Genomic DNA, 26967 nt, shown 5'->3' with positions numbered 1-26967 from the left:
TTTCAAGATATATGGAGGCATCCTATTTTTAAATAATATTGTTTCATCATTCTTTCCTAACATTTTTCAAACTAAAGGCTAGAAGCTATAGTGATTACAATAAGTTGGTAACAAAGAACTGAGGGCTTATATTACACAGAAAAGAAACAAAAAGTAACAGAAAATAAACTGTAAATAAAAAATATCACTAAAAATCATTTTACTGGACTTCAACCAGCTTATTTTCCACCATGAAACTTACCATATATATGCCTTCTATCAAAAGCATGAGAAAATTTCATCACAACAGTGTATTATGTTAACTTTTCAACTCTTTTCTACCTCCTATTAAGGAAGATATCAAAATCACAATGTGCTAGATCTAGCAAATGTGATGGATCATTAATGACCAAATATTAGTGATTTGTGGTAAAACTCAGAGCAGTTTAAAGATATCTTTTAGTTGTAAAATGTCAAACATGATAATAAAAGAATATATTTTTGCTAGTATTATGCTTCATTGCAAAATAACATTACTTTTCATTTATCCTTGGGTATCTGGTATTCAGTGACTATAAATACTCTCATATTTATCAAATAAACAAAGATGTTTTAGTTTTCAAACTAATAAACTGATAAAACTTATGAAGTTTTCCATTTGTAAGTTCCATTTTAGAGATTTCCAATCAGAATCAAAACAGTAAAATAATGAGTTTATCACTACACTTTGAAAACAAAGTTGTGGACTTTAAATGATTCTTTGTTTTCAACGGTCCCAAACTTCCAAATTATGGTATTCAGGCAATGGTATTGAGGGCAAAACACTGTAGTAGGAATAAGATGACCCAGGCTTAATCCTTTGCTTATTAATTATCTCTGACACTTTAACAAATTTACTAACTTTCCATAAGATTGATATAATAACAACCCATTTCTTCTCCCCAAGGAGAATAAGGAATATACAGCATCATAACCCAGAGAATGCAAGAAAATATTTGTAGATCATATAGCTGATAAAAAATTTCAGGGGTATTCTGAAATTCAGAATATATAAGTTTTACAATTCATAATAGATAATCCAGTTAAAATATGAGCAAAGGATTTGAATAAATACTTCCCCAAAGATATAGAAATGACCAATAAGCATATTAAAAGATGCTCAATATCACTGGCATGGGGAAATGAAAATCACAGCCACCATGAAATACCATTTCACATCCTGTAGTACCGACAACGATGTGAAAAATCAAAACCCTGATGCACTGCCGGCAGAAATGTAAATGGAAAATGGAAATGTAATTGGAAATAGTAAATTGGAAAATAGTGTGGCAATTCCTCCAAGTATTAAATGTAGAGTTGCCATTTGACCCAGGAATTCCATTCCTGGATGCTTTTATATACACAAGATAAATGAAAATATATGTCTACCAAAAAAATTTGTACACATGTTTATAGGCATATTAACAGTCAAAGGATGAAAATAATCCAAATGTCTATTATTTGCTGATGAATGAATAAACTGTAGTATATTCATACAACGGAACACTCTTCAGACTTGGAAAAAGCAAAGTACTGATACATGCTACAACACGACAACATGGATGAACTTTGAAGACATTATCCTTAATGAAAGAAATCAATCACAAAAGTCATGTATCATAAGACTCCACTTATATGAGTCATCTAGAGTAGGTAAATTCATATAGAAAGCAGAGGGCAGGCATTTGGCACAAAGATTAAGACACAGATTGGGATTCCAGCATCTCTAAGTGAGAATGCCTGAAGTCATGGCTCCTCTGCTTCTGATTCAGCTTCTTGCTAATGCGCACCCTGGAGGCAGCAGGTCACTACCTGCTCAAGTACTTGCATACCTGCCAACCAGATGGGAGATCTGACAGGGTCTAGCTTCCAGCTTTGGGCTGGCTCAGTCCTCGATGTGGCAGGCATTTGGGGAATAAACCAGCAAATGGAAAATACCTGAGCCTCTCTCTCTGCCTTTCAAATAAGATGAAAATAAATAATTTTTAATTTAATAAAATTTTGAGAGATCATAATAATCATTGCTATTTATTCAATAATTCATCTAACTAAAACATGACTTTTTTTCAATGGCTGTCTTCTCAAATATCTAATTTCCATGAATCAATATAGCCAAGCATTAAAGAAAGCAAAACTGATCAATGAATCAAAATGATTCATTAATGTTCTAACCAAAAAAAATAAAGTGAAGAAAAAACAAATACACAGGGTATAGGAGACAGTAAAACGAAGATTTAAATTATCTTACAAATGATAAAGTCCCAAATTTCTCATTATAAATATATACCTTGTGAATCCTTCGTATTAAGACAGATGCAAAAAACCGTAAAATTACTCTCAGTTCATCAACAAAGGACTCATCATCTGTCACATCCCTTTAATTGAGGAGAAAAGTAAACATTCAGTAGTTCACAGAAATACAATTCCATGTTCTAGAAAGCAAGAAAAGAACTTTGTCTTTTTTCCCATTTACTTATATAAGTTTTCTTTTTTTACTTACTAGTAATGCATTTCACTGCAGAATAAAAGAAATGCATAAAAAAGAAAATAAGTATTTTGCGTAATTCTAGTACTAATTACATTAACTAAATTGTGGTGTATATTTCCTTGCAGACATACACATATACATAATCCGAGTTGTAAATGTCACCAAAGAAATTTTAAGGAAACAAAACACTGAATAATTTTAAAGAAGCAAAAGAATATGTGAATTTAAATTAGTTTAAAATATTTATAAAATAATGACATAAACTAATTCTAAAAGTAAAAAAAAAAGTATGCTCTATTTGAAAAAGTAAATAAATTGGGGAAGTCATTTTTCCACTGAAATTTTGACAATCATCATCTGAGGAGCTACTTTTCATTTTCCTACTTCTCATTTCCTTAGTTCTTAAAGTCCCTAGAAGAATTAGGACATTTTCCCAATCAAAGGCAGAAAGAAATTTTTATATAATGGTTAAATCCTGAACTTCAAGATGGCAGTGTTAAGTCCTGTAGCAGAATAAGGAAGACAACTGTATTAATGTTTTTTCACTATTAGTCTCAGGGAAGGAGACAAAATAGCATAAACAGCCAGACTGCGGAAAAAATACATACTTGGAAATATAACCATATTTTATGACTGATGAGTCTTAACGTGGGGGTAAGGAAAGTTGAGGTTGTCTTTACAAAAGGATTCATTTCACAAAAGGCCTCACTATCAGTTTTTCTTAAATGGCAAATGCCTCATATTTAAGACAAAACTCCAAAATAAAAAATGAATTCACAAAGCTTTTCAGAAAAATATGGCATAAAACTGGATACTAAATTTGTCTTACATTATAGGTGAGCTCAACTAGTGGCATTTTGTAAACTAGGAAATTCAAAATATAATGAATCAATATAAAATTAAGGTAGATGGGGGCCGGTGCTGTGGCATAGCAGGTAAAGCCACTTCCTGCAGTGCCAGCATCCCTTATGGGTACCGGGTCAAGTCCTGGCTGCCCTACTTCCAAACCAGCTCTCTGCTGTGGCCTGGGAAAGCAGTAGAAGATGGCCCAAGTCCTTGGGCCCCTGCACCCATGTGGGAGACCCAGAGGAAGCTCCTGGTTCCTAGCTTTGGATAAGCCCAGCTCTGGCCATTGTGGCCATCTGGAGAGTAAATCAGCAGATGGAAGACTCTCTCTGCCTCTGCCTCTCTGTAACTCTGCCTTTCAACTAAATTAAAAAAAAATTTTTTTAATTAAAAAAAAATAAGGTAGCTGTCATTAAACATTATACCTAAGTGTCTGATTATATAATCAAACACATGATACTTATTTAAGGAAGCATGTATTTATTAACTGACATAAGTCAGATCTCTCTCTTATTCTCAAACTGTAATTTTTTCTAAATTTGTTATTTTCTATATCCTGTAAAGCACAAGGTCCTTGTACATACACAGTATAACATACACCAAAAATAAAGTATCTTGGAAAAAATATTAATTTCCAGGAACACTACTAAACTTTCAATTTAATAAAGCATTTAGATACCTCATCCCCAGGTACAGTCATTTCACACTTCATCTTAGCCAAAAGGCCGAGAAGCGATTGGTACATTCATTTCAAATGTGAAAACACTGTGCAAAATTATTAAATCACTATATTTAGGTGTGATCCGAATTTGTTTAAGTTATTCTTCTTTCAAAAAGCAACCTAGATTTTTTTTTTAACCTCCTTAATATCTCTGAATTGTTTACTTATTGCCTACATCAGTGGTTCCTAACCAGGGCTGAAGATGTCTTCCAAGTAACAGTTGACAATCTCTGAAGCCATTTTCAGAGGTGAGGGCTAGGAGAGAGGGGAGGATGCTATTAGGAAATAACAGGAAAAGGCTATGAGTGCTGCTAAATATCCTGTAATGTACTATCCTCCAAGATTTAGCCTAAAAAGGTCTCAACAGTGTCAAAGTTGAGAAATATTATTTAAACTGAAAATCTGTCATTAATATGTCCATATCAAATATATTAAAACATGTATGTATTTAGTATATTCAAGAAAAAAGATACTATAGACAATACGTACCTGTACCATGGATAAACAAAGTTTTCCAACACTAATTCAAAAACCTGCATAAAAATTGATTTTTAAGAAAAATAAAATTAATTCTGGGAAAATAAATTATACTATTTAATAACATGTAATATTACCAAGAACCAATTTTACTGTCCCAAATATTGACAGTAATATCATATCTTCATAAAAAATGCATATTTTAACCATACATAATTGTGAAGATCAAAGAGAATATATGAGAAAACATTTGGAAAATCCTAAAAGTCCATAAAAAGGAAAAATTATTACTAGAGGAGCACATATATTTACAACTATCCCTATAATCAAACAAAAAACTTAAATAAATTGTGTTTGGCTCTGAAGCTTAGCGGAATCAAAAAAGTTCTATGGAAAGAAGGAAAATACTGGGGCTGGCGCCATAGCTCACTAGGTTAATCCTCCGCCTGTGGCGCCTGTATCCCATTTGGGCACTGGGTTCTAGTCCCGGTTGCTCCTCTTCCAGGTCAGTTCTCTGCTGTGGCCCAGGAAGGCAGTGGAGGATGGCCCAAGTCCTTGGGCCACTGCACCCGCATGGGAGACCAGGAGGAAGCACCTGGCTCCTGGCTTTGGATCGGCGCAGCGCGCTGGCCTTTTCTCTGTCTCTCTCTCTCACTGTCTAACTCTATCTGTTAAATAATTTAAGAAAAAAAAGAAAGAAGGAAAATATTAGGTTGGTCTTCTGCATCGCAACTTTCTCTGTAAGTCAGTATTACCAGAATAAAATTAAGAAAAAACTAGCTAAGATTTATATATAAGGGATCAAAATTAGGTGCCAAACAAGTGAGGAAAAGAGGGTGCAGCTATTAGAAGTGAACTAAGCTCTGGGGTGCTGGTAATATTTTGTTTCTTGATCTGGATTGCTGATTAAGTTCATTTCATTTCATGAAAATTTTAGTATATAAATTTTATGTGAATCATAAAATCAGTATATAAATTATATGTGGAAAAGTAATGAGGCCAGTGCTGCGGCTCAATAAGCTAATCCTCCGCCTTACAGCGCCGGCACACCAGGTTCTAGTCCCGGTCGGGGCACTGGATTCTGTCCCGGTTGCCCCTCTTCCAGGCCAGCTCTCTGCTGTGGCCAGGGAGTGCAGTGGAGGATGGCCCAAGTGCTTGGGCCCTGCACCCCATGGGAGACCAGGAGAAGCACCTGGCTCCTGCCATCGGATCAGCGCGGTGCGCCGGCTGCAAGTGGCCATTGGAGGGTGAAACAACGGCAAAAGGAAGACCTTCCTCTGTGTCTCTGTCTCACTATCCACTCTGCCTGTCAAAAAAAAAAAAAAAAAAGTGATGAAATAAATTCTGGATGTTGAACCTGCTACTTCATGGCTCTGAGTATAGCAATATATTGTTAAATTTCAAGAAGAGTTGCAGTATTACCCAGTAACTTAAATAAGCATCAGGAGGGAATTTATGTATGTATCTAATTTATATGTTTCCTGAATCAGATCATATACCTTCTGTGGGAGTAGTAACAAATACTGCAAATTCTCTAGATTAGGCATTGAAGTAACATATAAAGAGAGGTATCGGGTATGTAGCACAGCGGGTTAACACCCTGGCCTGAAGCGCCCGCATTCCATATGGGCGCCGGTTCTAGTCCCGGCTGCTCCACTTCCGATCCAGCTCTCTGCTATGGCCTGGGATAGCAGTAGAAGATGGCCCAAGTCCTTGGACCCCTATACCCATGTGGGAGACCCGGAAGAAGCTCCTGACTCCTGGCTTCAGATCGGATTGGCACAGCTCCAGCCACTGCAGCCAATTGGGGAGTGAACCAGTGGATGGAAGACCTCTCTCTCTCTCTCTCTGCCTCTCCTCTCTCTGTGTAACTCTGATTTTCAAATAAATAAATAAATCTTAAAAAAAAAAAAAAAGAGATGTAAAGGGTTCAAAGAGACAATCAGAAAAAGTTATCATTATTTGCCCTTCCATTCTCTACATCCCATCAACCACCAAATCCTACTAATTTCATAACCTTAGTGGTCCTCTTCTACAATACCACTGCTCAAGGTCTTCATCTTCTTACCCCTTATATTACAGTAATAGCCTCTAAAACAGTTTCCCTGTTTCCAAGCTAACTCCTCTCCATCCTCCACTACAATGGCCAAAGTGATCTAAATCACGGAGGTTTCAGAATCTGACCACATCACTCTGAAGCCTTCAAAATATCAAACCACACATATGAAAGCAGTGCTGCACTGATTTTTAAAGGAGAGAATGGCAGGGCAGTAACTGTGACAATTTACATTTTTTTCTTAAAGGTTTATTCATTTAAGAGGCAGAGTTACAGAGAAAGGGAGAGACACAGAGAGAAAGCTCTTCCATCTGTTGGTTGACTCCCCTAATGGCCGCAAAGGCCAGAGCGGCTCTGATCCAAAGGCAGGACCCAGGAGTTCCTTCTGGGTCTCCCACATGGGTGCAGGGGCCCAAGGACTTGGGCCATCCTCCACTTTCTTCCCAGGCCATAGCAGAGAGCAGGATTGGAAGTGAAGCAGCTAGACTTGAACTGGCACCCATATAGGATGCTGGCACTGCAGGCGGCAGCTTTACCAGCAATGCCACAGCACCAGCCCTGACAACTGACTTTTCACCTCCCACTGCATCCTGTGAAGCAACAGCTAAAAACTAGTTACACAGTTTGAAAATCACCTGTTTCCAGGATCAATTAATCTAAACTCCATCAGCACAGTCTTTAAAGTCTTTTCATGATCTGATTTCTAAACAGTCATATAAAAATATGGGTTAAAAAGCAAACTAGACTGGAGTTTTTGACTGAATTCTACCACCAACTACCAACCAGATATGAAACAAAACTATCTAAACTCCAGTTATCTTTGGTAAAATCTGTAATAGCACCTTTTTAATAGGCTGTGTGCAGACTACATGAAATCATGCATAAGCTTAGCACAGTGCTCAATATACAGTACATACACCAATAAATATTCAGTACTAGAGTAATATTGTTTCTTTATTATCCTCATCCTCTCACATAATATCCTTCAGTCCATCAAATACTCCATCTTGTTTCAAGCCTCTCTGCTTTCCAGAACTCTAGCCAAACCCTGCAATTCTCTTTATCACACTATAGGTATGGCAAACTTCTAGACACCCTTCCTGACTGCCTCTCTCAACAGTTACACAGTTCCTATACTAATTCTACGCCTCATACATTTTTTACACTATTGCCTACATTACACTATATTGTCACTACCTGCTTATATGTGTCTATCCCCATACTCTCTGACTGAAGTTCTTGTCGCTCCCCCTCTTCATGGAGGAACGACACAGGACCCTGCGCTGTTGTTTTGTCTGCTCGGCCCTTCCCGGGTTGGCTGCCGATCCTTCCACCTCCGTGGAAGGGCGGCTCCCCCTGCCACTTTCCCCACTTCCGCGGGGGAGCGGCACACCGCCGGCCGGCTCTCTCGGGGGCTGCTTAGATGTTATCCGGATGTTCCCCTTAGATGTTCCTGGTGCATGTTGTCTCCTCCTTTACAGTCCTCTTCCACCAATCCCAACTCTGCTACCCACACGCCGAGTACGCTGCTCTCCTCCAATCAGGAGCAGGATCAGCTCCTGCAGGTTATTGGTCGAACTGGAGGCAGCTGTGTAGAAGTTGTTTACTCCTCTCCCAGCGCCATATTGTGGGAGAGCAGATGCATAGAATAAGTCTTAATTCCAGTAACTTAGTCTAGTCCGAATTGCTCCCCACAGTTCTTTACAACAGAGGACTACATCTTATTTCTCTTCTTTTTCTTAGGGCCTAGTCCAGTTCCTGCCTACAACATAATCTCAAAAATGCTTTTAGATATGAGAACTAATATTTATTGAACACTAATATGTGTCAAGCACTGGACCAAAAGCTTTCCATATTTTTCAAAGGAGTGAATATAATACCAAAGACAAACAATGATACCCTTACTTAGAAGTTTTCTCCAATAGACTTCAAAGCAAAACTCTCCAAAAAAACATAAATTAAGTTTAGATTCAGGGAGAAAGGGAATATCCTTATGTTAGAATTGTGTCTACAGAGGCCAGCGCTGTGGCACAATGGGTTAACACCCTGGCCCAAAGAGCTGGGCGCCAGTTCGAGACCCGGCTGCTACTCTTGCAATTCAGCTCTCTGCTATGGCCTGGGATAGCACTAGAAGATGGCCCAAGTCCTTGGGCCCCTGCACCCATGTGGGAGACCTGGAAGAAGCTACTGGCTCCTGGCTTTGGATCGGCGCAGCTCCGGCCGTTGTGGCCATTTGGGGATAGAAGACTTCTCTCTCTCTCTCTCTGCCTCTCCTCTGTGTAACTCTGACTTTCAAATAAACAAATAAATCTTTTTTTTTTTTGACAGGCAGAGTGGAAGTGAGAGAGAAAGAGACAGAGAGAAAGGTCTTCCTTTTCCGTTGGTTCACCCCATAATGGCTGCTGCGGCCGGCACAACGCGCTGATCCGAAGCCAGTAGCCAGGTGCTTCTCTTGGTCTCCCATGTGGGTGCAGGGCCCAAGTCCTTGGGCCATCTTCCACTGTACTCCTAGGCCATAGCAGAGAGCTGGACAGGAAGAAGAGCGGCCAGGACAGAATCCGGCGCCCCGACCGGGACTAGAACCTGATGTGCTGGCGCTGCAGGCGGAAGATTAGCCTAGTGAGCCAAGGCGCCAGCCAAATAAATAAATCTTAAAAAAAAAGAACTATGTCTACAAACCATATTCAATCTGTTAAAAAACTAACTAAAACTTAAAATAAGAAAAAAGGGGCCAGTGCTATAGCATGGCAGGTAAAGAAAGCCATTGCTGCAGTGCTGGCATCCCATATGGGCCTCTATATGTCTGTCTACTTAAAGTTTGAGTCCTGGCTACTCCACTTTCAATCCAGCTCCTTGCTAATGTGCCTGGGAAAGCAGCAGAAGATGGTCCAAGTCCCTCGGTCCCTGTACCCACGTGGGAGACCTGGAAGAAGCTCCTGGCTCCTGGCTCCCGATAGGCCCAGCTCCAGCCATTGCAGTCATTTGGGGAGTGAACCAGCAGATGGAAAATCTCAATCTCAATCTCTTTCTCCCCACCCCGCCTTTCAAATAAATAAATAAATTTTTACAAGTAAAATAAGAAAACAAAAACAAATTTCTAGTAGCTACATTTTTAAAATAACTGAAAAGGAACAAGCTAAATTAACTCTATATTTTACTTAACCAAATATATGCAAAATATTATTTCTATATGTAATCAATATAAATATTGTAAGATGTTTTACATTTCTTTCTTATTACTAAGTCTTCAAATATCAGTACCTATTTTATATACATATACAGCACATCTCAATTTAAACTAGCACACTTCAAGTGTTTGTTAATAGCTAATTTGGCTAATGACTACCATACTGGACAGCACAATCTTAAATCAAGGAATCTTGGAAATGAAAAAGTCCTTAAAAAGAAATGAATAAAAATGTCAAAAATTTGAATAGGGATACAAATTGGAATAAAGGACAATTAGGAGAGATTCAGATGCTAATACTATTCTCAAATAATTAGCATTCAACTTAATTCAGTACATCCAAAATAGCTACCAACAACATTTGTGACCTTCAAACTTGGTAGAGGAACTAGTAAGACCCCATACCCTGCCTTCAAATACTTTACTTCCAAGGTAACAAGAAAGATAAAAGAGTAAGTTTTCTATCTATCCCCATATTATACAAAAATACTGAAAACTATCCCATTCCCTCCATTGTTCTTCAGTAAGTGTCAAAATTGAGGTCATAATTCAATAAAACATGAGGATTCTTCAAAAAGCTCATGAAAAATGGAATTAGAAAAAGTTTATTTGGGAGCAAAAAATTTTGAAAACCATGCATACTTTTTTCATAACACACATTTTTCATAAACTTTTTGAAGTCTCCTCATATACATTTGCTCCATGTAGCTGAAGGTTCCTTTTGGAAATACAAAATGGTTATTTCTACTGCCCTGTGGTTTGGGGAGTTGAGAATAGAAAGGTGAGAACCAGGTACATATTCATTAGAGCCTCAGACAATGAAATGAATGAAGTAGTACTTTCCCAGGCACATTAGCAGGGAGTTGGAATGGAAGCATAGCAGCCAAAACTCATATGGGATGCCTGCATTATAGGCAGCACCTTAACCCGTTTTGCTACAATGCCAGCCCCATTCTGCTATTCTTTTAAGAAGTGTACTTTCTTTTCCTTTAATAAATCTTTACTGTTAAGCTTATTATCTGTGAGCTTCATTCGAACCAGCATCTTTATGGAATGCCAGCACTGCAGGCGCAGTTTTACTCACTACGCCACAGTGCCAGCCCCTAAGCTTGCAATTTATTTTTCTCAATTTCTCCAATAAGCCCTTTTTTATGTCCTATCTCAAATTTAAGGTGATCAGAGAGGCAGAGATGAGAAAACCTGGCTATGAAAAAGTTTTAGAATTTGCTTTACTCAGCTCTCTCAGTTAACCCTTTGTTGCCTTCTGCCTCACTATCACAAAGATCATTGTTTTGGGGGGCAGGTGTTTGGCTGAGTAGTTAAGGTACCTTGTGGAATGCCTGCCTTCAAACTGGAGTGCCTAGGAGTCCCAGCTTTGCTTCTACTACAGCTGCCTGGTAATGTACACCCTAGAAGGTAGCAAGGGATGGCTCACTACTTGGATCCCTGCCATCCATACTGGAGATCTGGATTGAGTTCCTGACTCCCAAGCATTTATGCAGTGAACCAGCAGACAAGAATTCTCTCTCTTTCTCTCTCATATATGTATGTCTCTGTGTGTGTGACACACACACACATTCACACACATATATATAAAATTGGTGTCCTTCAAATGAAATAAATGAAATTTTTCTTGACAAAAATGACTGTCTTCACAGAAGATAAGCAACCAGGTAAAGCTATGCTTTCTTTCACTAAAACATCTATTTAAGCGTGGAATCTAAAAATATTCCTGCCTCACTACTCAAATTGCTTAATCAACCATCCTCTAATCAGAATTGATTAGATGGCGTATATATGTACTGAGATGCTGCAAGATTAAATTTTTTGACAAGAAAAAGTTTCCATAAGGCATTTAACATGTTCTGTTTGAGTATATTTGTTAACACAAATTAAATCAGTTACCTCTGAGAGAGATGCATCAACCTTGGATGAAATTTTCAGGTCTAGCCATGGCTGGTAATTTTCAAGTAGCAAGGAAGGTCTAAAGAAAATCAGACAATTAAATCACTTGAAATCCAAAACTATAGGATCAATAAATAAAAAAAGGCCAACTTACCTATGTCGTTTGCATTTCACTTTACCACATACAGCACAGCTATGGCCTTGAGGAAATAATTCTTGAAGTCCTAGCTGCTAAAAAAGGGAAATGGGACGAGGAAGGAGATTTTTTACTAAAGAGAATCAACTTTCCACAAGCTTTTTCAAACAATGTGTGAATTCAGAGGTTTGTTTTTCTTTTTTTTTGCTTGTTTGTTTGTTTTGGTCTATTCCAACGGTGAAACTACTTTGTAATACATAACGCTTGATACCAAAAGTAGTTCAGATTTCAAACTAGGAATATTTTCAATGGACTTTACTGATTGAACATCTCTAACCTGAAAATCCAAAATCCAAAATCCAAAATTTTAGTGTTTCATATCAATGCTCAAAAAGCTCCACAATTTGGAGCATTTTAGAATTGGATTTTTAAGATTAGGGATACTTAATCTGTACTTACAAAATTACCAACTAACAAGAAAAAAAAAAGCCTGATAAAATGTTTTACAACTTCTAAGCCAAATTTCCAAAATTAAAAAGTAAACTGCAATAATGGTTCATTCAAGGATTAATTCAATGAATACTGAATTATTAAAATAAAATTCAAAATTTAAATATAATTCAAGGAATATTTGAAAGTGATTACTGAAAAACTACAAGAGAGAATTATTTCTGCTTCTCCAAAACTTTGAATTCAATGAGGGAAAAGATACGTGGAGCCAGCACTGTGGCTGGTAAAGCTGCCACCTGCAGTGCCAGCATCCTGTATGGGTGCAGGTTCAAGTCCTGGCTGCTTCACTTCTGATCCAGCTCTCTGCTATGGCCTGGGAAAGCAGTAGAAGATGGCCCAAGTCCTTCACAGCCCCAGCACCCACGTGTAACACCAAGAAGAAGCTCCTGGCTCCTGGCTTCAGATAGTCCCAGCTCCAGCCATTGTGCCCATTTGGGGAGTGTATCAGTGGATGGAAAACTTACTTTCTCTCTTTCTCTTTCTCTCTCTCTCTCTCTCTCTCTCTCTCTGTCTCTGTCTCTGTCTCTGTCTCTGTCTCTGCCTCTCTGTAGCTCTGCCTTTCAAATAAATAAATAAATCTTTTTTAAAAATTCAGTTAACTGCCAAACAAACAAATAAAAAGAATGTTTATGAGAGTCTCCTTATCAACTAAGCTTAGGAAGCCCTGTTTTAATTTACTGCACTTATAGTTAAGACAGAGGACACTCTAATAAAATTGTGGATCCAACTTTCTAAGAATTATATATATATATATATATATATATATATATATATATATATATAAATAGCCACCCATGTGGGAGACTCAGATGGAGATTCTATCTCCTGAATTTGGCCTGGCCCAACCCCAGCCATTGCAGCCAGTTGGGGAATGAACTAGAACATATAAGATCTCTCTGTATCTCTCCCTTCCTCTCTGTTACTCTGCCTTTCAAATAAATAAATAAATATTTAGAAATAAAATAAGAACACAATTTTACCTTGGGTTTGTATTTTATTGTGAAGAATATATTTGGTAAGAGAGAATCAGGTCCTAATGAGCAGTAGAATGTGACAACTCCAGCAACAAATGACCAGAAGATCATTAAAACATGAAGATACCTTAAAAACAAATTTAACTAGTATTAGAACCAAAGAAAATGTGTAACATTAAAGTATCCATTTATTTAACAAATAATCATTAAACACCTACCTCATAAGACTGAAATATTTTCTCTAATAATTATGAAATTGCTATAATGTATCTATCAACATAGAATAATAAAATGGATGCTAATTAATGTATGTTTTATTTAAATTATAAATTATCAATATTTCATAATCTGGTATCTTTGTTATCACTTTAACTGATCTATATTACATACTTTCAGAATACCTACTAAGGATATTTTCCATACTCCACCATAATTATGCTTATTTTTCATTAAGCCAAAAGAAATTTACTAGGTACCTATTTTGTTCTAGATAGTGCTAGACTCTGGGGATTTAGGAAGGAAAAGCACTACCATAATCTCTATTCCCAAGAAAAACACCATCTAACAGTGGAAGCAGGAATGTAAACAGTATAACACAATGTGATCATGTATTTGATATATGACACAGAATGTATGCATGATACAGGGACACCACAGATTGATCACTCAAACTTGAAAGCAGAAAAGTCTTTTTCAGAAAAAGCAGTACTGCAGACAAACAGCAAGTAGGAGTAAAGCAAAAGAAGGTCCCGGGGAGGCAGGGTAGAGGAATGCGGGACTGGAAACAAGGCAGAGAAATTCAAACTTGAAAGAAACATGTGGGCTAAGGTCTAAGTATAGTTTGAAGGAAAATAGAAATAAATCTAGAGAAGCAAGCAAAAACCAGATGATACACTACAATATAAGAGGTTATGTTAAGGTGCCTCAATATAGGCAGTCCATACACAGCACAGTTCTGATAGGCGCGAATTTCAGTCACCATGATTTTGTTAAATAACATTAGTCATTCACAACATTATTCAAATTCCAATAACCACAGTATATTTAACTGAGAGTAACTGTATAAAGTACAAACTTTACTGCTGGCTCTTCAGTTCACAAATCACTGTATAAATGTATAAACAACAGATTATAATAAGTAACCAGCCACTTCACTTGTGTCACTGATCAGTCACTCATTACCTATCTGTTATTGGTCAGTTCATGCAGACAGCAAAGCAGGAGTTGTGTTACTTCCCTCTCTCCCAATAAAACACCCACTTAACATTTTACCAAAATCAACCAAAAAGGAAATTATTGGTCCACAAACATGGAAATAAAGAAATGAACAGTGATACTACTGGAAGTGAAATTCAAATCAAATGTAAATGTACTGGGAACGGCGCTGTGGCGTAGTGGGTAAAGCTGCAGTCTTCAGTGCTGGCATCCCACATGGGAGCCAGTTCTAGTCCCAGCTGCTCCACTTCCAATCCAGCTCTCTGCTATGGCCTGGGAAAGCAGTGGAAGATGGCCCAAGTCCTTGGGCCCCTGTACCCACATGGAAGACCTGGAGGAAACTCCTGGCTCCCAGCTCCAGATGGGTGCAGCTCCGGTGGCCATCGAGGGAGTGAACCAGCAGATGGAAGACTTCTCTTTTTTATTTTTTATTTTTATTTTTGATAGGCAGAGTGGACAGTGAGAGAGACAGACAGAGAGAAAGGTCTTCCTTTTTCTGTTGGTTCACCCCATAATGGCTGCTGCGGCCAGCGCACCGCGCTGATCCGAAGCCAGTAGCCAGGTGCTTCTCCTGGTCTTCCATGCAGGTGCAGGGCCCAAGGACTTGGACCATCCTCCACTGCACTCCTGGGCCACAGCAGAGAGCTGGACAGGAAGAGGAGCAACCGGGACAGAATCCAGCACCCCGACCGGGACTAGAACCCGGTGTGCCGGCTCCGCAGGCAGAGGATTAGCCTATTGAGCCACAGCGCCGGCCAGACAGACTTCTCTTGCTTTCTCCCTCTCTCTCTCTCTCTGACTCTGCCTTTCTGTAACCTTGCCTTTCAAATAAATAAATATGTCTTTAAAAAAAAAAATGTAAAGGTACTTACAGAAGAAACAGCTGACTGAGAGAATGCAGACATGCAGAGGAGCATAGTGAAGGGAATTTCCAATAAGGAAAGTGGTTGTGATAAAAGGATGAAAATGCACCAGAGAAAGGGATGCAGGGATAAATCTTCATATTAAAGAACTCTTGGAGATATCTCACGACACTGGAAAACCTGCTGGAAGTTGGCCCAAATCTAAGCATATGGCAATTTACCTGGTCACAGAAAAGATATTCCATATTCTAAGTTGTAAGATAAGAAAAAGGCAAACACTATTCAAATTGCTTGATATATTTTTACAAAGAAATAATTCTCAGTGTATTTGATATTTGAAATCACTATATACTCATTTTTTCACTTCCCTATAATTTCACAACTGACAGCAAGAAAGATTTTAATATCTTGACAACAGTTTTTTAAATATTGGACAGGGAGCAGTGCTGTGGCAAAGCAAGTTAAGCCACAACCTATGATGTTGGCATCCCATATGGGCACCAGTTTAGAAGCTCCATCTCCCATCCAGCTCCCTGCTGGTGTGCCTGGAAAAGCTGTGGAGGATAGCCCAGGTACTTTGGGCCCTGCATCCACATGGGAGTCCTGAAGGGAGCTCCTGGTTCCTGGTTTCAAACCGGTCCAGTTCTGATTGTTGTGGCCATTTGGGGGATGAACCAGTGGATAGATCTCTACCTCTCCCGTCTCTCTGACTATGGCTTTCAAATAAAAACAGATAGATAAAGGGCCGGCGTGTGGCTCAGTGGGTAAAGCTGCTGCCTGCAATGTCGGCATCCCATATGGGTGCCAGTTCGAGTCCTGTCTGCTCCACTTCAAAACCAGCTCCCTTCTAATGGCCTAGGAAAAACAGTGAAGGAGACCCAGGTGCTTGGGCCCCTGTAATCCATGTGGGAGACCTGAAAGAAGTTCCTAGCTCCTGGCTTCAGCCTGGCCTAGCCCTGGCTACTGTGGCCATCTGGGGAGTGAACCAGCAGATGGACGACCTCTCCCTCTGTCTCTCCTTCTCTCTAGAATTCTAACTTTCAAATAAATATATAAATGATAATAAAATATTTTATAAAAAAGAACATAGATAGTCGAATGTTTTAGATAAGATAGTTGACATACAGAACCATATAATGGAAGAAACGGTTATGAATGAGAAAGATGTCTTCTCCAATACCAGAAGGATATATAGATGACAATGAAGTAAAATCTATAGATTCAGTACGAGATTTAAAAGCCAGAGGTGGAGAAAGACAGTAGCTGAGTAAAACACTTCAGCAGTTGTCTTCTCACAGAGACACCAATCTGAACAGGTATTCACACACCAAGCTTCACAGAGCTAACAAAGAAAACTGTAAGAAAAGGTGTACTACATGAAGGGAGGAAGAGAAGAGTTAATTATGTCACCTGAATTAACTTTTTTTAAAATTTATTTATATGAAAGTCAGAGTTACAGCAAGAGAGGGAGAGACACAGAGAGGAGAGATATCTTCCATCTCCCAGTTCACTCCCTTAACGGCCACAAAGGCCACAGCTAGGCCAGGCTGAAGCCAGGAGTCAGGAGCTTCCTCCAGGTCTCCCATGTGAGTTCAGGGGCCCAAGCACTTGGTCCACCCTTCACTGATTTCCCAGGAGTATCAGCAGGGGGCTGGATTGGAAGTGGGAGCAGCTGAGATTCAATCTGGCACTCCTGTGGGATGCTGGCACTGTAGATGACTGCGTCACCTGCTGTACCGCAGTGCTGGCCCCAGTCAGCTTTTCATCACTATAGCAAATATCTGACAGAAGCTACTTATAAAGTAAAGAGGTTATCCTGGCTCACAGTTTTAGAGGTTCACAGTCCAAGATCAGGTGAGCCTCACTGGTTCAGCCACCTGAACCAGAGGATGGCAGTGGCAGAGTGTGTGTAGAGGAATGATGACATGGTAAGCAAGGAAACAAAGCCTCAATGTCACAGAGATTACATAACAAAAGGGAAAGTATGTGTCTATGTCCCTATTTACAAAGCCTCCATGAATTCATTACTGGGGCTTCACTCCAAATCTACAACCAAATCCAATCTAATCACCTCCCAAAAGCCTGATCTCTAAATACTATATAACATAGGTCTTTAGGGACCAAGTATTTTAATACACAGGCCTTTGTGAGCTCCCCAACTAACAACAAAATTGTAACATTCCATCTCTGGCCCCCAAAACTTCATGTCCATCTCATAATGCATTCATTCCATCCTCAAAAGTCTAAAAGCCTTAATGGTCCAGCATTGCTCAAAAGTTGAAGTCTAGAGTCTTATCTGAGATCTCAAAGCAAACTGCTTCTATGAGCCTGTAAAAAAAATGTTATATACTTCCTAGATACAATGGCAGAAGAGGCACAGGGTAAACATTTCAATCACAAAAGTAGGAGCTACAAGCTACAGAACTAGAAAAAATTAATTGGACCAAAGGAAAAAAAAAAAAAAAAGGCAGGACAAACAGTAATCCTAAAGCTCCAAGTCCAGCATCTGGGACACACTGTGATTAAGTATCAACTCCCAAGGGCCTGGGTTACAGTCCATGCTCCAGCTCTCATACGCTGATGCTTAGTCTCTGCAGCTCCATGAAGCATTGCCCTGCTGGGGGATCTCTGCATCAACTTTGATCTGACACCTAATTGATGGAGTAAAGCAATTCTACAAAAAAAAAAAAATTTTTTTCAAATAAAAAATGTAGGAGGTATGAAAGAATCACCACATTGCAACCTTTAATGAAGTAACTGATTAAAAGAATACTGCTAAGGGGCTAGCGCTGTGGCATAGTGGGTAAACCCTTCACCTGTGCAACCAGCATCCCATATGGGTATCAGTTTGTGTCCCAGCTAATCTACTTCCAATGTAGCTCCCTGATGATGTGCCTGGGAAGACAGTGGGGGGTAGCCCAAGTGCTTGGGCACCTGCACCCACATGGGGGACTCAAATTAAGATCTGGAACCCTGGCTTCATACTGGCCCAGATCTGGCCCCTGTGGCCATCTGGGGAGTGAACCAGTGGATAGAGGATCTCTCTTTCTCTGTCTCTCACTCTCTAACTCTGCCTTTCAAATAAAATAAGTAAATCTTTAAAGAGAGAGAGAGAAAATTGATAAACATAAAGCCAAAGAGAAAGTCTGTTGACCAAGTCATCAGCTGTTGCTTTCTGAATCTACAGAAAAAGTAGGGCAACCCCATCTGATGTGTCCTCTGTTGTGACCCAATAATATACACATGGCATCACTGAAATATTCCTGCAAAACTCCCCCCAGAACTAAACTAAATCTAATTGAGTTTATAGATCAAATTCTTTAGCTATCCAAAATATAAAGGTTGGAGTTTAAAAACAAAACCAAAAACATGACACCACAAGGAAAGCATCAGCAAAATCCATAATGATATGGTTTCCTCAAAAAGTCAATGGCGAGCACACTTTAGCCTAGGAGTTAGGATACACACATACCACATCAGAGTGCCTACGGATCAAATGGCATAGTTTCTCCAACAGATAAATCACAAGTTCAAAAAAATGGGAGGGGAGTGGAACTTTTGAATTAATAACCCTACTTAGATCTTAATTTGATGAATTGTAAAAAGCTGTTATAAACAAGAGTCACTGATGAGCAGAACAGAATAAGGATAGACTCAATAGAGCAAATATAGTTAAATGTTAATGGTAAAATCTATGCATTCTGTAATCAGTTGTACAATTTAGCTTTGCTTATATTTTTGAAATTTTCATCATAAAATGTTGGGGAGGGAGTTCTAACAAACTCAGGGAAATCTGAACTAAATGGATATTTGATGATGCTAAGAAATTTCTTGAGACTATAGTTAATAACATTATATTGTATACCTGAAAACTACTAAAGCATTTTAAGCATTCTCACTGCAAAAATTTATAAGTATATGAGATATGTGAAGCAGTTTGCCTTAGCCATTCTACAATACTTACAGATATCAGATTATGTTATGCACAATTATGTAGAATTTTTGCTTGTGAAATAAATGACTTTAGGAAATAAAGTTTTTAAAAGAAATTATTTTAATGTAAAATTTATAGTTATTAAAGGAAAAACTAGCTTATCTTTTAGAGATACATACTGAAATGTTTATAAACAAAATGTGTCATATGGGATTTGCTTCTAAATAATACAAGAGGGAGGTGAAATTTGACATTGAATTGATAATTATGAAGCTAGCCAGAAGGTACATACAGGTTTCATTATACCATTTTATTTTTATTTTGTACATGTTTGAAACTTTCCATAATAAAAAAAATTATTAGGGGCCCACATTGTGGTATAGCCAGTTAAGCCACCATCTGCAACACTGGCATCCAATATGGGCACCAGTTCAAGTTCCAACTTCCTCTACTTCCGATCCAGCTCCCTGCTAATGCGCCTGTGAAAGCAGAAGACGGCCCAAGTGCTTGGGCCCCTGCCACCCACATGAGAGACCTAGGTGAAGCTCCTGGCTCCTGGCTTTGGCCTGGCCCAGCCCCAGCTGTTGTGGCCATCTGGGGAGAGAACCAGTAGATGGAAGACCTCTCTGCCTCTCTGTGTCTTCTCTCTCTGTAACACTGCCTCCCAAATAAGTAAATCTTTTTTAAAAAACTATTAAGAAAAGGTCATTGAGGGGCCAGTGCTGTGGTGCAGCGGGTTAAAGGCATGGTTTGTAGTGCCAGCATCCCAAATGGGCACCTGTTCAAGTGCTGGCTGCTCCACTTCCAATTCAGCTCCTTGTTAATGCAGCTGGGAAAGCAGCAGAGGATTGCCCAAATGCTTAGGCCCTTGTGCCCACATGGAAGACCAGAAGAAACTCCCGGCTCCTGGCTTTGGCCTGGTCCAGTTCAGTTATTGCAGCCATCAGGGAGGGAACCAGTGGATGGAGGATATCACTCTCTCTCTCTCTCTCTGTCTTTCCTTCTGTCTCTCTGTAAATCTTTTAAATAAATAATCTTTTAAAAAAAGATCTGAATTAATGAAGAGCTATTTATGATTATAAATGGAACTATTAAATATAATAAAATATAAATTCTACTTAGATTAATTTACAAGTTAAATAAAATTTTTCAGATTATGAAAGCAGGAATCTAAAGCCCTTTTCTTTGATTACAAGCTAGCCTTAATAAGTCACTTCTAAGCACCAGCAGAAGTGATGATGCCTGAATTCCAAGGCAAGTTCATAAAAAAAGATATGGTTTCCACCCAGCTCTCTATCTCAGGTTATTTGTGATTCTAACCCAGCATCATGTTGGTAAAAAGACCATGTGGAAAGGTCATTTTTAGGTGTTCTGACCAATAGTCCAGTTCTCAACAACGAGCACCAACTGTCACATGTCAAATTATCAAGTGAGGAAACAAGCCTACAAATCCAGCTGACACACAATGAACACAGGGTAGCTATACCTACTAACTCCTGTTCAACTTGCAGTTCCGTGAGCAAATTAAAGGTTGCTACGCTTTACACCACTAAATCTTGGGGTGGTTCATTATATGACAACATATACAAACAAAACAGAAACCACAATGAAAATATCAGCTGTTTAGAAACTTGTCCTCTATTCATTCCAGAATGTATATGAAAAAACAAAGGTTCAGAAGAAGCTGAGCCAACTTTGAAAAAGAAGTGCCAACAGAGAAGTTTCACCCTAACAAATACTAAAATATACTACAAAACTACAATATTACTGTTTCGAAAAAAAAACCTACTACTATTTTAGGAAAGGAAAAATGAAGAAACAAAATACAGAGTGAAATCTGGGAACAAAATACATGACATTTTGGAGACTGACAAATCTGGCTCTGATGCAATACTTAACATCTCTGACCCCTGTTTGGTCAGGGGAATAATAACACCTAACTCATAGTGTAATTATAACGATTAAGTAAGTCCTTAAAAGTGCTTAGGGATGGGTGCTATGGCATAGCACAGCTTGGGATATCTACATCGCATATCAGAGTGGCTGGCATTAAGCCCTGTCTCTGTTTCCAACACAGCTCCCTGCTAATGCACACCCTGGGAAGCAGCAGGTGATGACTCAAGTACTTGGGTAACTATCACCCACATGGGAGACTCGAATAGAGCTCCTGCCTTCCAACTTTGAACAGGCCCAGCCTCGGCTGTTGTGGGCATATGACGAGTGAACAACCAGATGGAAGATTCTTTCTCTCTGCTGCTCCGCCCTTCAAAGCAATACAAATAAATAAATAAAAAGATTTTTAAGAGTGTTTTTTGTATGTAACATGCTTAAACATTTCAAAAATAACAAATAAAACAATAAAACACTTAAAAACAGGCTCCATGTATATGGAATAAGATTTTACATATATACAGAATAGTCTCAGTATAATAAAGTGATAGATGCAGGTAAAAGTGATTAAAATGTTAACAAGAAGAGTCACTGATGAATGGTTAAATGGTAAATTTATACATCTTTATATTTTTATGTCCTAAATTCTCTACAATTTATGAGTCCATGTTATCTACAAAGTTATTAATAGGGCCAGCACTGTGGCACTGTATGTTAATCCTCTGCCTGTGGCGCCTGCATCCCATTGGGCGCCAATTCTCGTCGCAGCTGCTCCTCTTCCAGTCCAGCTCTCCGCTGTGGTCTGAGAAAGCAGTGAAAGATGGCACAAGTGCCTGGACCCCTGCAACCACGTGGAAGACCAGGAAGAAGCTTCTGGCTTCGATTTGGCTCAGCTCCAGCCATTGCAGCCATCTGGGAAGTGAACCAGCAGCTGGAAGACCTTTCTCTCTGTCTTTCCCTCTTTCTGTAACTCTACCTCTCAAATAAATAAATAAAATCTTTTTAAAAATTTATTAATAATTATTATTATTGTTGTTAAGAATGACTTTTTAGTATAATTCTTGAAACACTGGGCTTCTGGATCAGAATGACCTACATTCAAGTCCCATTCTGCAACATTATCTATCAGATTGAGCAAGTTATTTAACAACTCCAAACTTCAGTTTGCAATATGAGCCTTATAAACATCAAGAAACTGCACATTAAAAACACAATGAGCTACCACTACTACCCTTTATTTCTTTCTCCTCCCTAATTGCTCTTGCTAAAACATCTAGTACTATATTGAATAAGAGGGGTGAAACTGGACATCCTTGTCTTGTTCCAGATCTGACTGGAAACGCTTTCAGTTTTTCCCCATTTGTATGATATTGGCTGTTGCTTTGTGATATACAGCCTTTGTAATTTTGAGGAATGTTCCTACTATATAGAATTTAACAACAGCAAAAAAAAATAATAATAAATACAGTTGGAAAATGAGCAAAGGACTTCAACAGTTCTCAAAAGAAGAAATACAGGCCGGCACCGCGGCTCACTAGGCTAATCCTCCGCCTTGCGGCGCCGGCACACCGGGTTCTTGTCCCGGTCAGGGCGCAGGATTCTGTCCCGGTTGCCCCTCTTCCAGGCCAGCTCTCTGCTGTGGCCAGGGAGTGCAGTGGAGGATGGCCCAAGTGCTTGGGCCCTGCACCCCATGGGAGACCAGGAGAAGCACCTGGCTCCTGCCTTCGGATCAGCGCGGTGCGCTGGCCACAGCGCGCCGGCTGCGGGCGGCCATTGGAGGGTGAACCAACAGCAAAGGAAGACCTTTCTCTCTGTCTCACTGTCCACTCTGCCTGTCAAAAAAAAAAAAATCAAAAAAAAATATATATATAAAAAAAGAAGAAATACAAATGCCCAACAAATATATGAAAAAATGATCAACTTCACTAACCATCAGGGAAATGTAAATCAAAACCACAATGAGATATCACTTCACCATGTCAGAATGGCTAAAATCCAAAACACAGAGTAACAAATGCTGGCGAGGATATGGACAAAGACCAATACTTATACACTGTTGATGGGAAAATAAATTAGCGCAGACACTGTGGAAAACAGTGTGGAGATTTCTTAAAAAAAAAACACACACACACACACACACACACACACAAAAAAAAAAAAACACAAAAAAAAAACAAAAACGGGCCGGCGCCGTGGCTCAATAGGCTAATCCTCCACCTTGCGGCGCCGGCACACCGGGTTCTAGTCCCGGTCGGGGCACCGGATTCTGTCCCGGTTGCCCCTCTTCCAGGCCAGCTCTCTGCTATGGCCAGGGAGTGCAGTGGAGGATGGCCCAGGTGCTTGGGCCCTGCACCCCATGGGAGACCAGGAAAAGCACCTGGCTCCTGGCTCCTGCCATCGGATCAGCGCGGTGCGCCGGCTGCAGCGGCGGCCATTGGAGGGTGAACCAACGGCAAAAGGAAGACCTTTCTCTCTCTGTCTCTCTCTCTCACTGTCCACTCTGCCTGCCAAAAATAAAAAAAAAAAAATAAAAAAAAAAAAGATAAAAAAAAAAAGAAAAAACTGGAAACAGACTTACCATTTGATTCAGCAATACCACTACTGCTTATATACCCAAAAGACTTGAACACCATGTATCAAAGAGATACCTACACCACCATGTTTATAGCAGCACTGTTCCTAACAGCCAAAATTTGGAATCAACTAAGGTGTCCCTCATCAGATGAATGAATAAAGAAAATGTGATATATTTACACACAATATTATTCAGTTATAAAAAAGAATGAAATTCTACTATCTGCAGCAAAATGGATACAACTGGAGAACACTATGTTGAGTGAAATAAGTCAGACCCAGAAAGACAAATACCACGTTTTAAACAAAAAGAAACCAAAATAAAAAGAATGTGTATGTAAGTATTGCTACAGATAACAATTTTGCAAAACTTTGTTTTATACCTTTGTCAAACCAATGCTTAAGAATGTTATACTAGGGGCCAGGGCTGTGGTGCAGCAGGTTAAAGCCGCCACCTACAGCACTGGCATCCCATATGGGCACCAGTTCAAGTCCTGGCTGCTCCACTTCCTATCTTACTCTGTGCTATGGACTGGGAAATCATTAAAAAATGGCCCAAGTTCTTAGGCCCCTGCACCCATGTGGGAGACCCAGAAGAAGCTCCTGGATCCTGGTTTCGGATCGGTGCAGCTCCAGATATTGTGGCCATCCGGGAAGTGAACCAGTGGATGCAAGACCTCTCTCTCTCTGAACCAGTGCATGCAAGACACCTCTCTCTCTCTGCCTCTGCGTAAATCTGCCTTTCAAATAAGTAAATAAATCTTTAAAAAAAAAAAAAAAGAATGTTATAGTTATATAGTTTTAAATATCTGTGATTACTTTAAAATGTATTTTGTATAGGTGAAATGGTCATTTTCCCATTTAATTATTATTTATAGCCATTGTCTATATTCCCACTAAACTAGGGTCTTTTTACTTTACTTGTTAAATTTCTTCTTTGATGAAGTATTAAGCCTTTCTACTGTAATGTAAATTTAAAAGGTTATCTCAAAAAATACAAAAACAAGACAGGAAGAGAAAAGGAAGAAGGGTAGGAGGGAGTGGGAGGGAGGAAAGAAAAATCATTATGTTCTTAGAGTTGCTTAGAATTTTACCTATAAATCATATTGAATCTGTTAAAAACTAATTAATAAAATAAAATTTAAAAAATTAAATAAAAACTACAGTAGGCGACTCTACTCTTCCTACAAATCACTTACAAAGGTCCAAAGGCTATATTCTTATCTTCCAACAGGTAAGATTCAGCACCATAATTCACACTGCAAGAATAATCTATTTCCCAAAAAACGCCTTCAAAGATATTTAGCAGCTATAAGTTTCAAGACTATATAAGGGGTCTGGCACTGTGGCACAGCAGGTAAAGCTGCCGCCTGGAGTGCACCCATCCCATATGGGTGACAGTTTGAGTCTGGGCTGCTCCACTTCCAACTAAGCTCTCTGCTATGGCCTGGGAAAGCAGTGGAAGATGGCACAAGTCCTTGGGGCCCTGCACCCACGTGGGAGACCCAGAAGAAACTCCTGGCTCCTGGCTTCAGATCAGCCCTGCTCTGGCCATTGTGGTCATTTGGAGAGTAAACCAGTGGATGGAAGACCCCTCTCTCTCTCTCTCTCTCTGCCTCTCTATAACCACAGCTGGAGCCTGGGTCCTCTGCACACTCTGGTATGAGTCTTCACAAGATGGCCCATGAATTCCTGACAGGGAGACTTGGTGAACAGTCTACTTCCAGAGGCTGAGGGTCAGACAGCTGTAGGTCTTGAAGACAGCGTCCAAAGTGGCCTTGGTGAAGTTGCCCAGGGTGGCAGTACTCCCCTGGCTGAGGTGTTGTAGTCATCAATGCCGGCCATCTGCAGCAGCTTCCTGGGGACAGGGGCAGAGATGACGCCAGTGTCCCTGGGAGCAGGAACGAGGCACACCAGCACAGAGCCACAGCATCTGGTCACCTTGCAAGGCACTGTGTGGGGGTTGCCGATCTTGTTCCCCTAGAAGTCTCCCCGCACCAGTACAAAGGAGGGCTTGGCAAGGATGATGGCCCCTTGCATGGCAGTGGCTACCATGCTGGAGCAATTCACATCCAGGCCTCGCTGGCAACAAACGCCTTGAATCTGATCTGCTGGCCAGCCCACGTCCGCTTCTGCACTGGCATGATCTTTAAAACCTTGGCCTTGAAGGCTGGCCCCAGGAAAAAGTCAATGATCTCAGACTCCTGGATGAGCAAGGAGAAGAGGTAGGTCTCCTCCAGGTACGCGATCTTCAGGCCCTTACCCAGGCGGCGCACCTTGGTCACAGCAGCCACTCTTGGTCATCGGCCTTGCTTCCGCGAGCTCCATGGCAAAGACTGAGGCCCTGGACGCCTCTGCTCAAGCCTCTGAGGAAGCTCCCAAGGCCTCCCCTTCCAGGGCCCTCACGCTGCACCGCTGTCATTCACCATGTGGTGTTATCTCAGAGCAGAAGCTCTTCTCACTTCTTCTAATTCTAACATTATACCCTGATTATTTTGTCTATATAGGTATAATTTTGTATAATTTCAGAATAGATATATTCCCTTATCACATAAAGGGGATTTTCTTGCATAATAATCTTCCAGAGATAGTGAATATACATGAACACACACAAATCTTTTAAATAAAATCCTATATACACAATGAAAAGCACACTATAGAAGTTATGGTTTTGTAACTTTTGAACAGATTTTTCCTGGGAAAAGGATACCTACCCACTCATTTATTTAAGACAGTTTTATAATGTTTAACATCACTTTTGCTGATTATAGCAGTAATAAATGGAAAATACCCAAAAATGTATGCAAAATTCTACTCAAACCCAACCACTCAGAGGTAATATTTATGTGTAATTCCCTTCCTCAGGGCCAGCGCTATGGCGTAGCAGGTAAAGCCACTGCCTGCAGTGGCAGCATCCCATATGGGCGCCAGTTCAAGTCCCGGCTGCTCCACTTGCGATCCAGCTCTCTGCTATGGCTTGGGAAAGCAGCAGAAGATGGTCCAAGCCCTTGGGCCCCTGCACCTCCGTGGGAGACTGGGAGGAAGCTCCTGGTTCCTAGCTTTGGATCGGCGCAGCTCCAGCCATTGCAGCCAACTGGGGAATGAACCAGCGGATGGAAGACCTCTCTCTCTCTCTAACTCTGATTTTCAAGTAAAATAAATAAATCTTTAAA

The 26967-nt window shown here is 39.9% G+C and overlaps 1 protein-coding gene and 1 pseudogene across 16 annotated transcripts in view; both read right to left on the bottom strand.

Annotated features, from left to right (window-relative positions):
- SNX14 (sorting nexin 14) overlaps positions 1-26967 on the bottom strand; it is a 98661-nt gene that overhangs the window by 69633 nt on the left and 2061 nt on the right. For 6 of the 16 annotated variants that reach the window (XR_016233881.1, XR_016233882.1, XM_051854506.3 and 3 more), the window contains exons 2-6: positions 13325-13445; positions 11853-11929; positions 11699-11777; positions 4563-4606; positions 2306-2393 (exon numbers count right to left, since the gene is read on the bottom strand). Coding sequence is in view for 8 of the 16 variants with exons in the window: in XM_051854506.3 (XP_051710466.1) it covers positions 2306-2393; positions 4563-4606; positions 11699-11777; positions 11853-11929; positions 13325-13445 (409 nt within the window). In the remaining 8 variants the exon portion in view is untranslated. The remainder of the gene's footprint in view (positions 1-2305; positions 2394-4562; positions 4607-11698; positions 11778-11852; positions 11930-13324; positions 13446-26967) is intronic. The other 10 variants (XR_016233883.1, XM_051854507.3, XM_051854509.3 and 7 more) reach the window with 3 other exon arrangements.
- Positions 17981-26351, bottom strand: LOC149126566 (small ribosomal subunit protein uS5 pseudogene; annotated as a pseudogene).

Source organism: Oryctolagus cuniculus, chromosome 5 (assembly GCF_051225735.1).
Source record: "Oryctolagus cuniculus isolate XC-2025 breed Fujian yellow rabbit chromosome 5, ASM5122573v1, whole genome shotgun sequence".
Lineage (NCBI taxonomy): Eukaryota > Metazoa > Chordata > Mammalia > Lagomorpha > Leporidae > Oryctolagus > Oryctolagus cuniculus.
The sequence above is the reverse complement of the archived record's forward strand: the minus strand, read 5'-3'. Positions and strand labels throughout refer to the sequence as shown.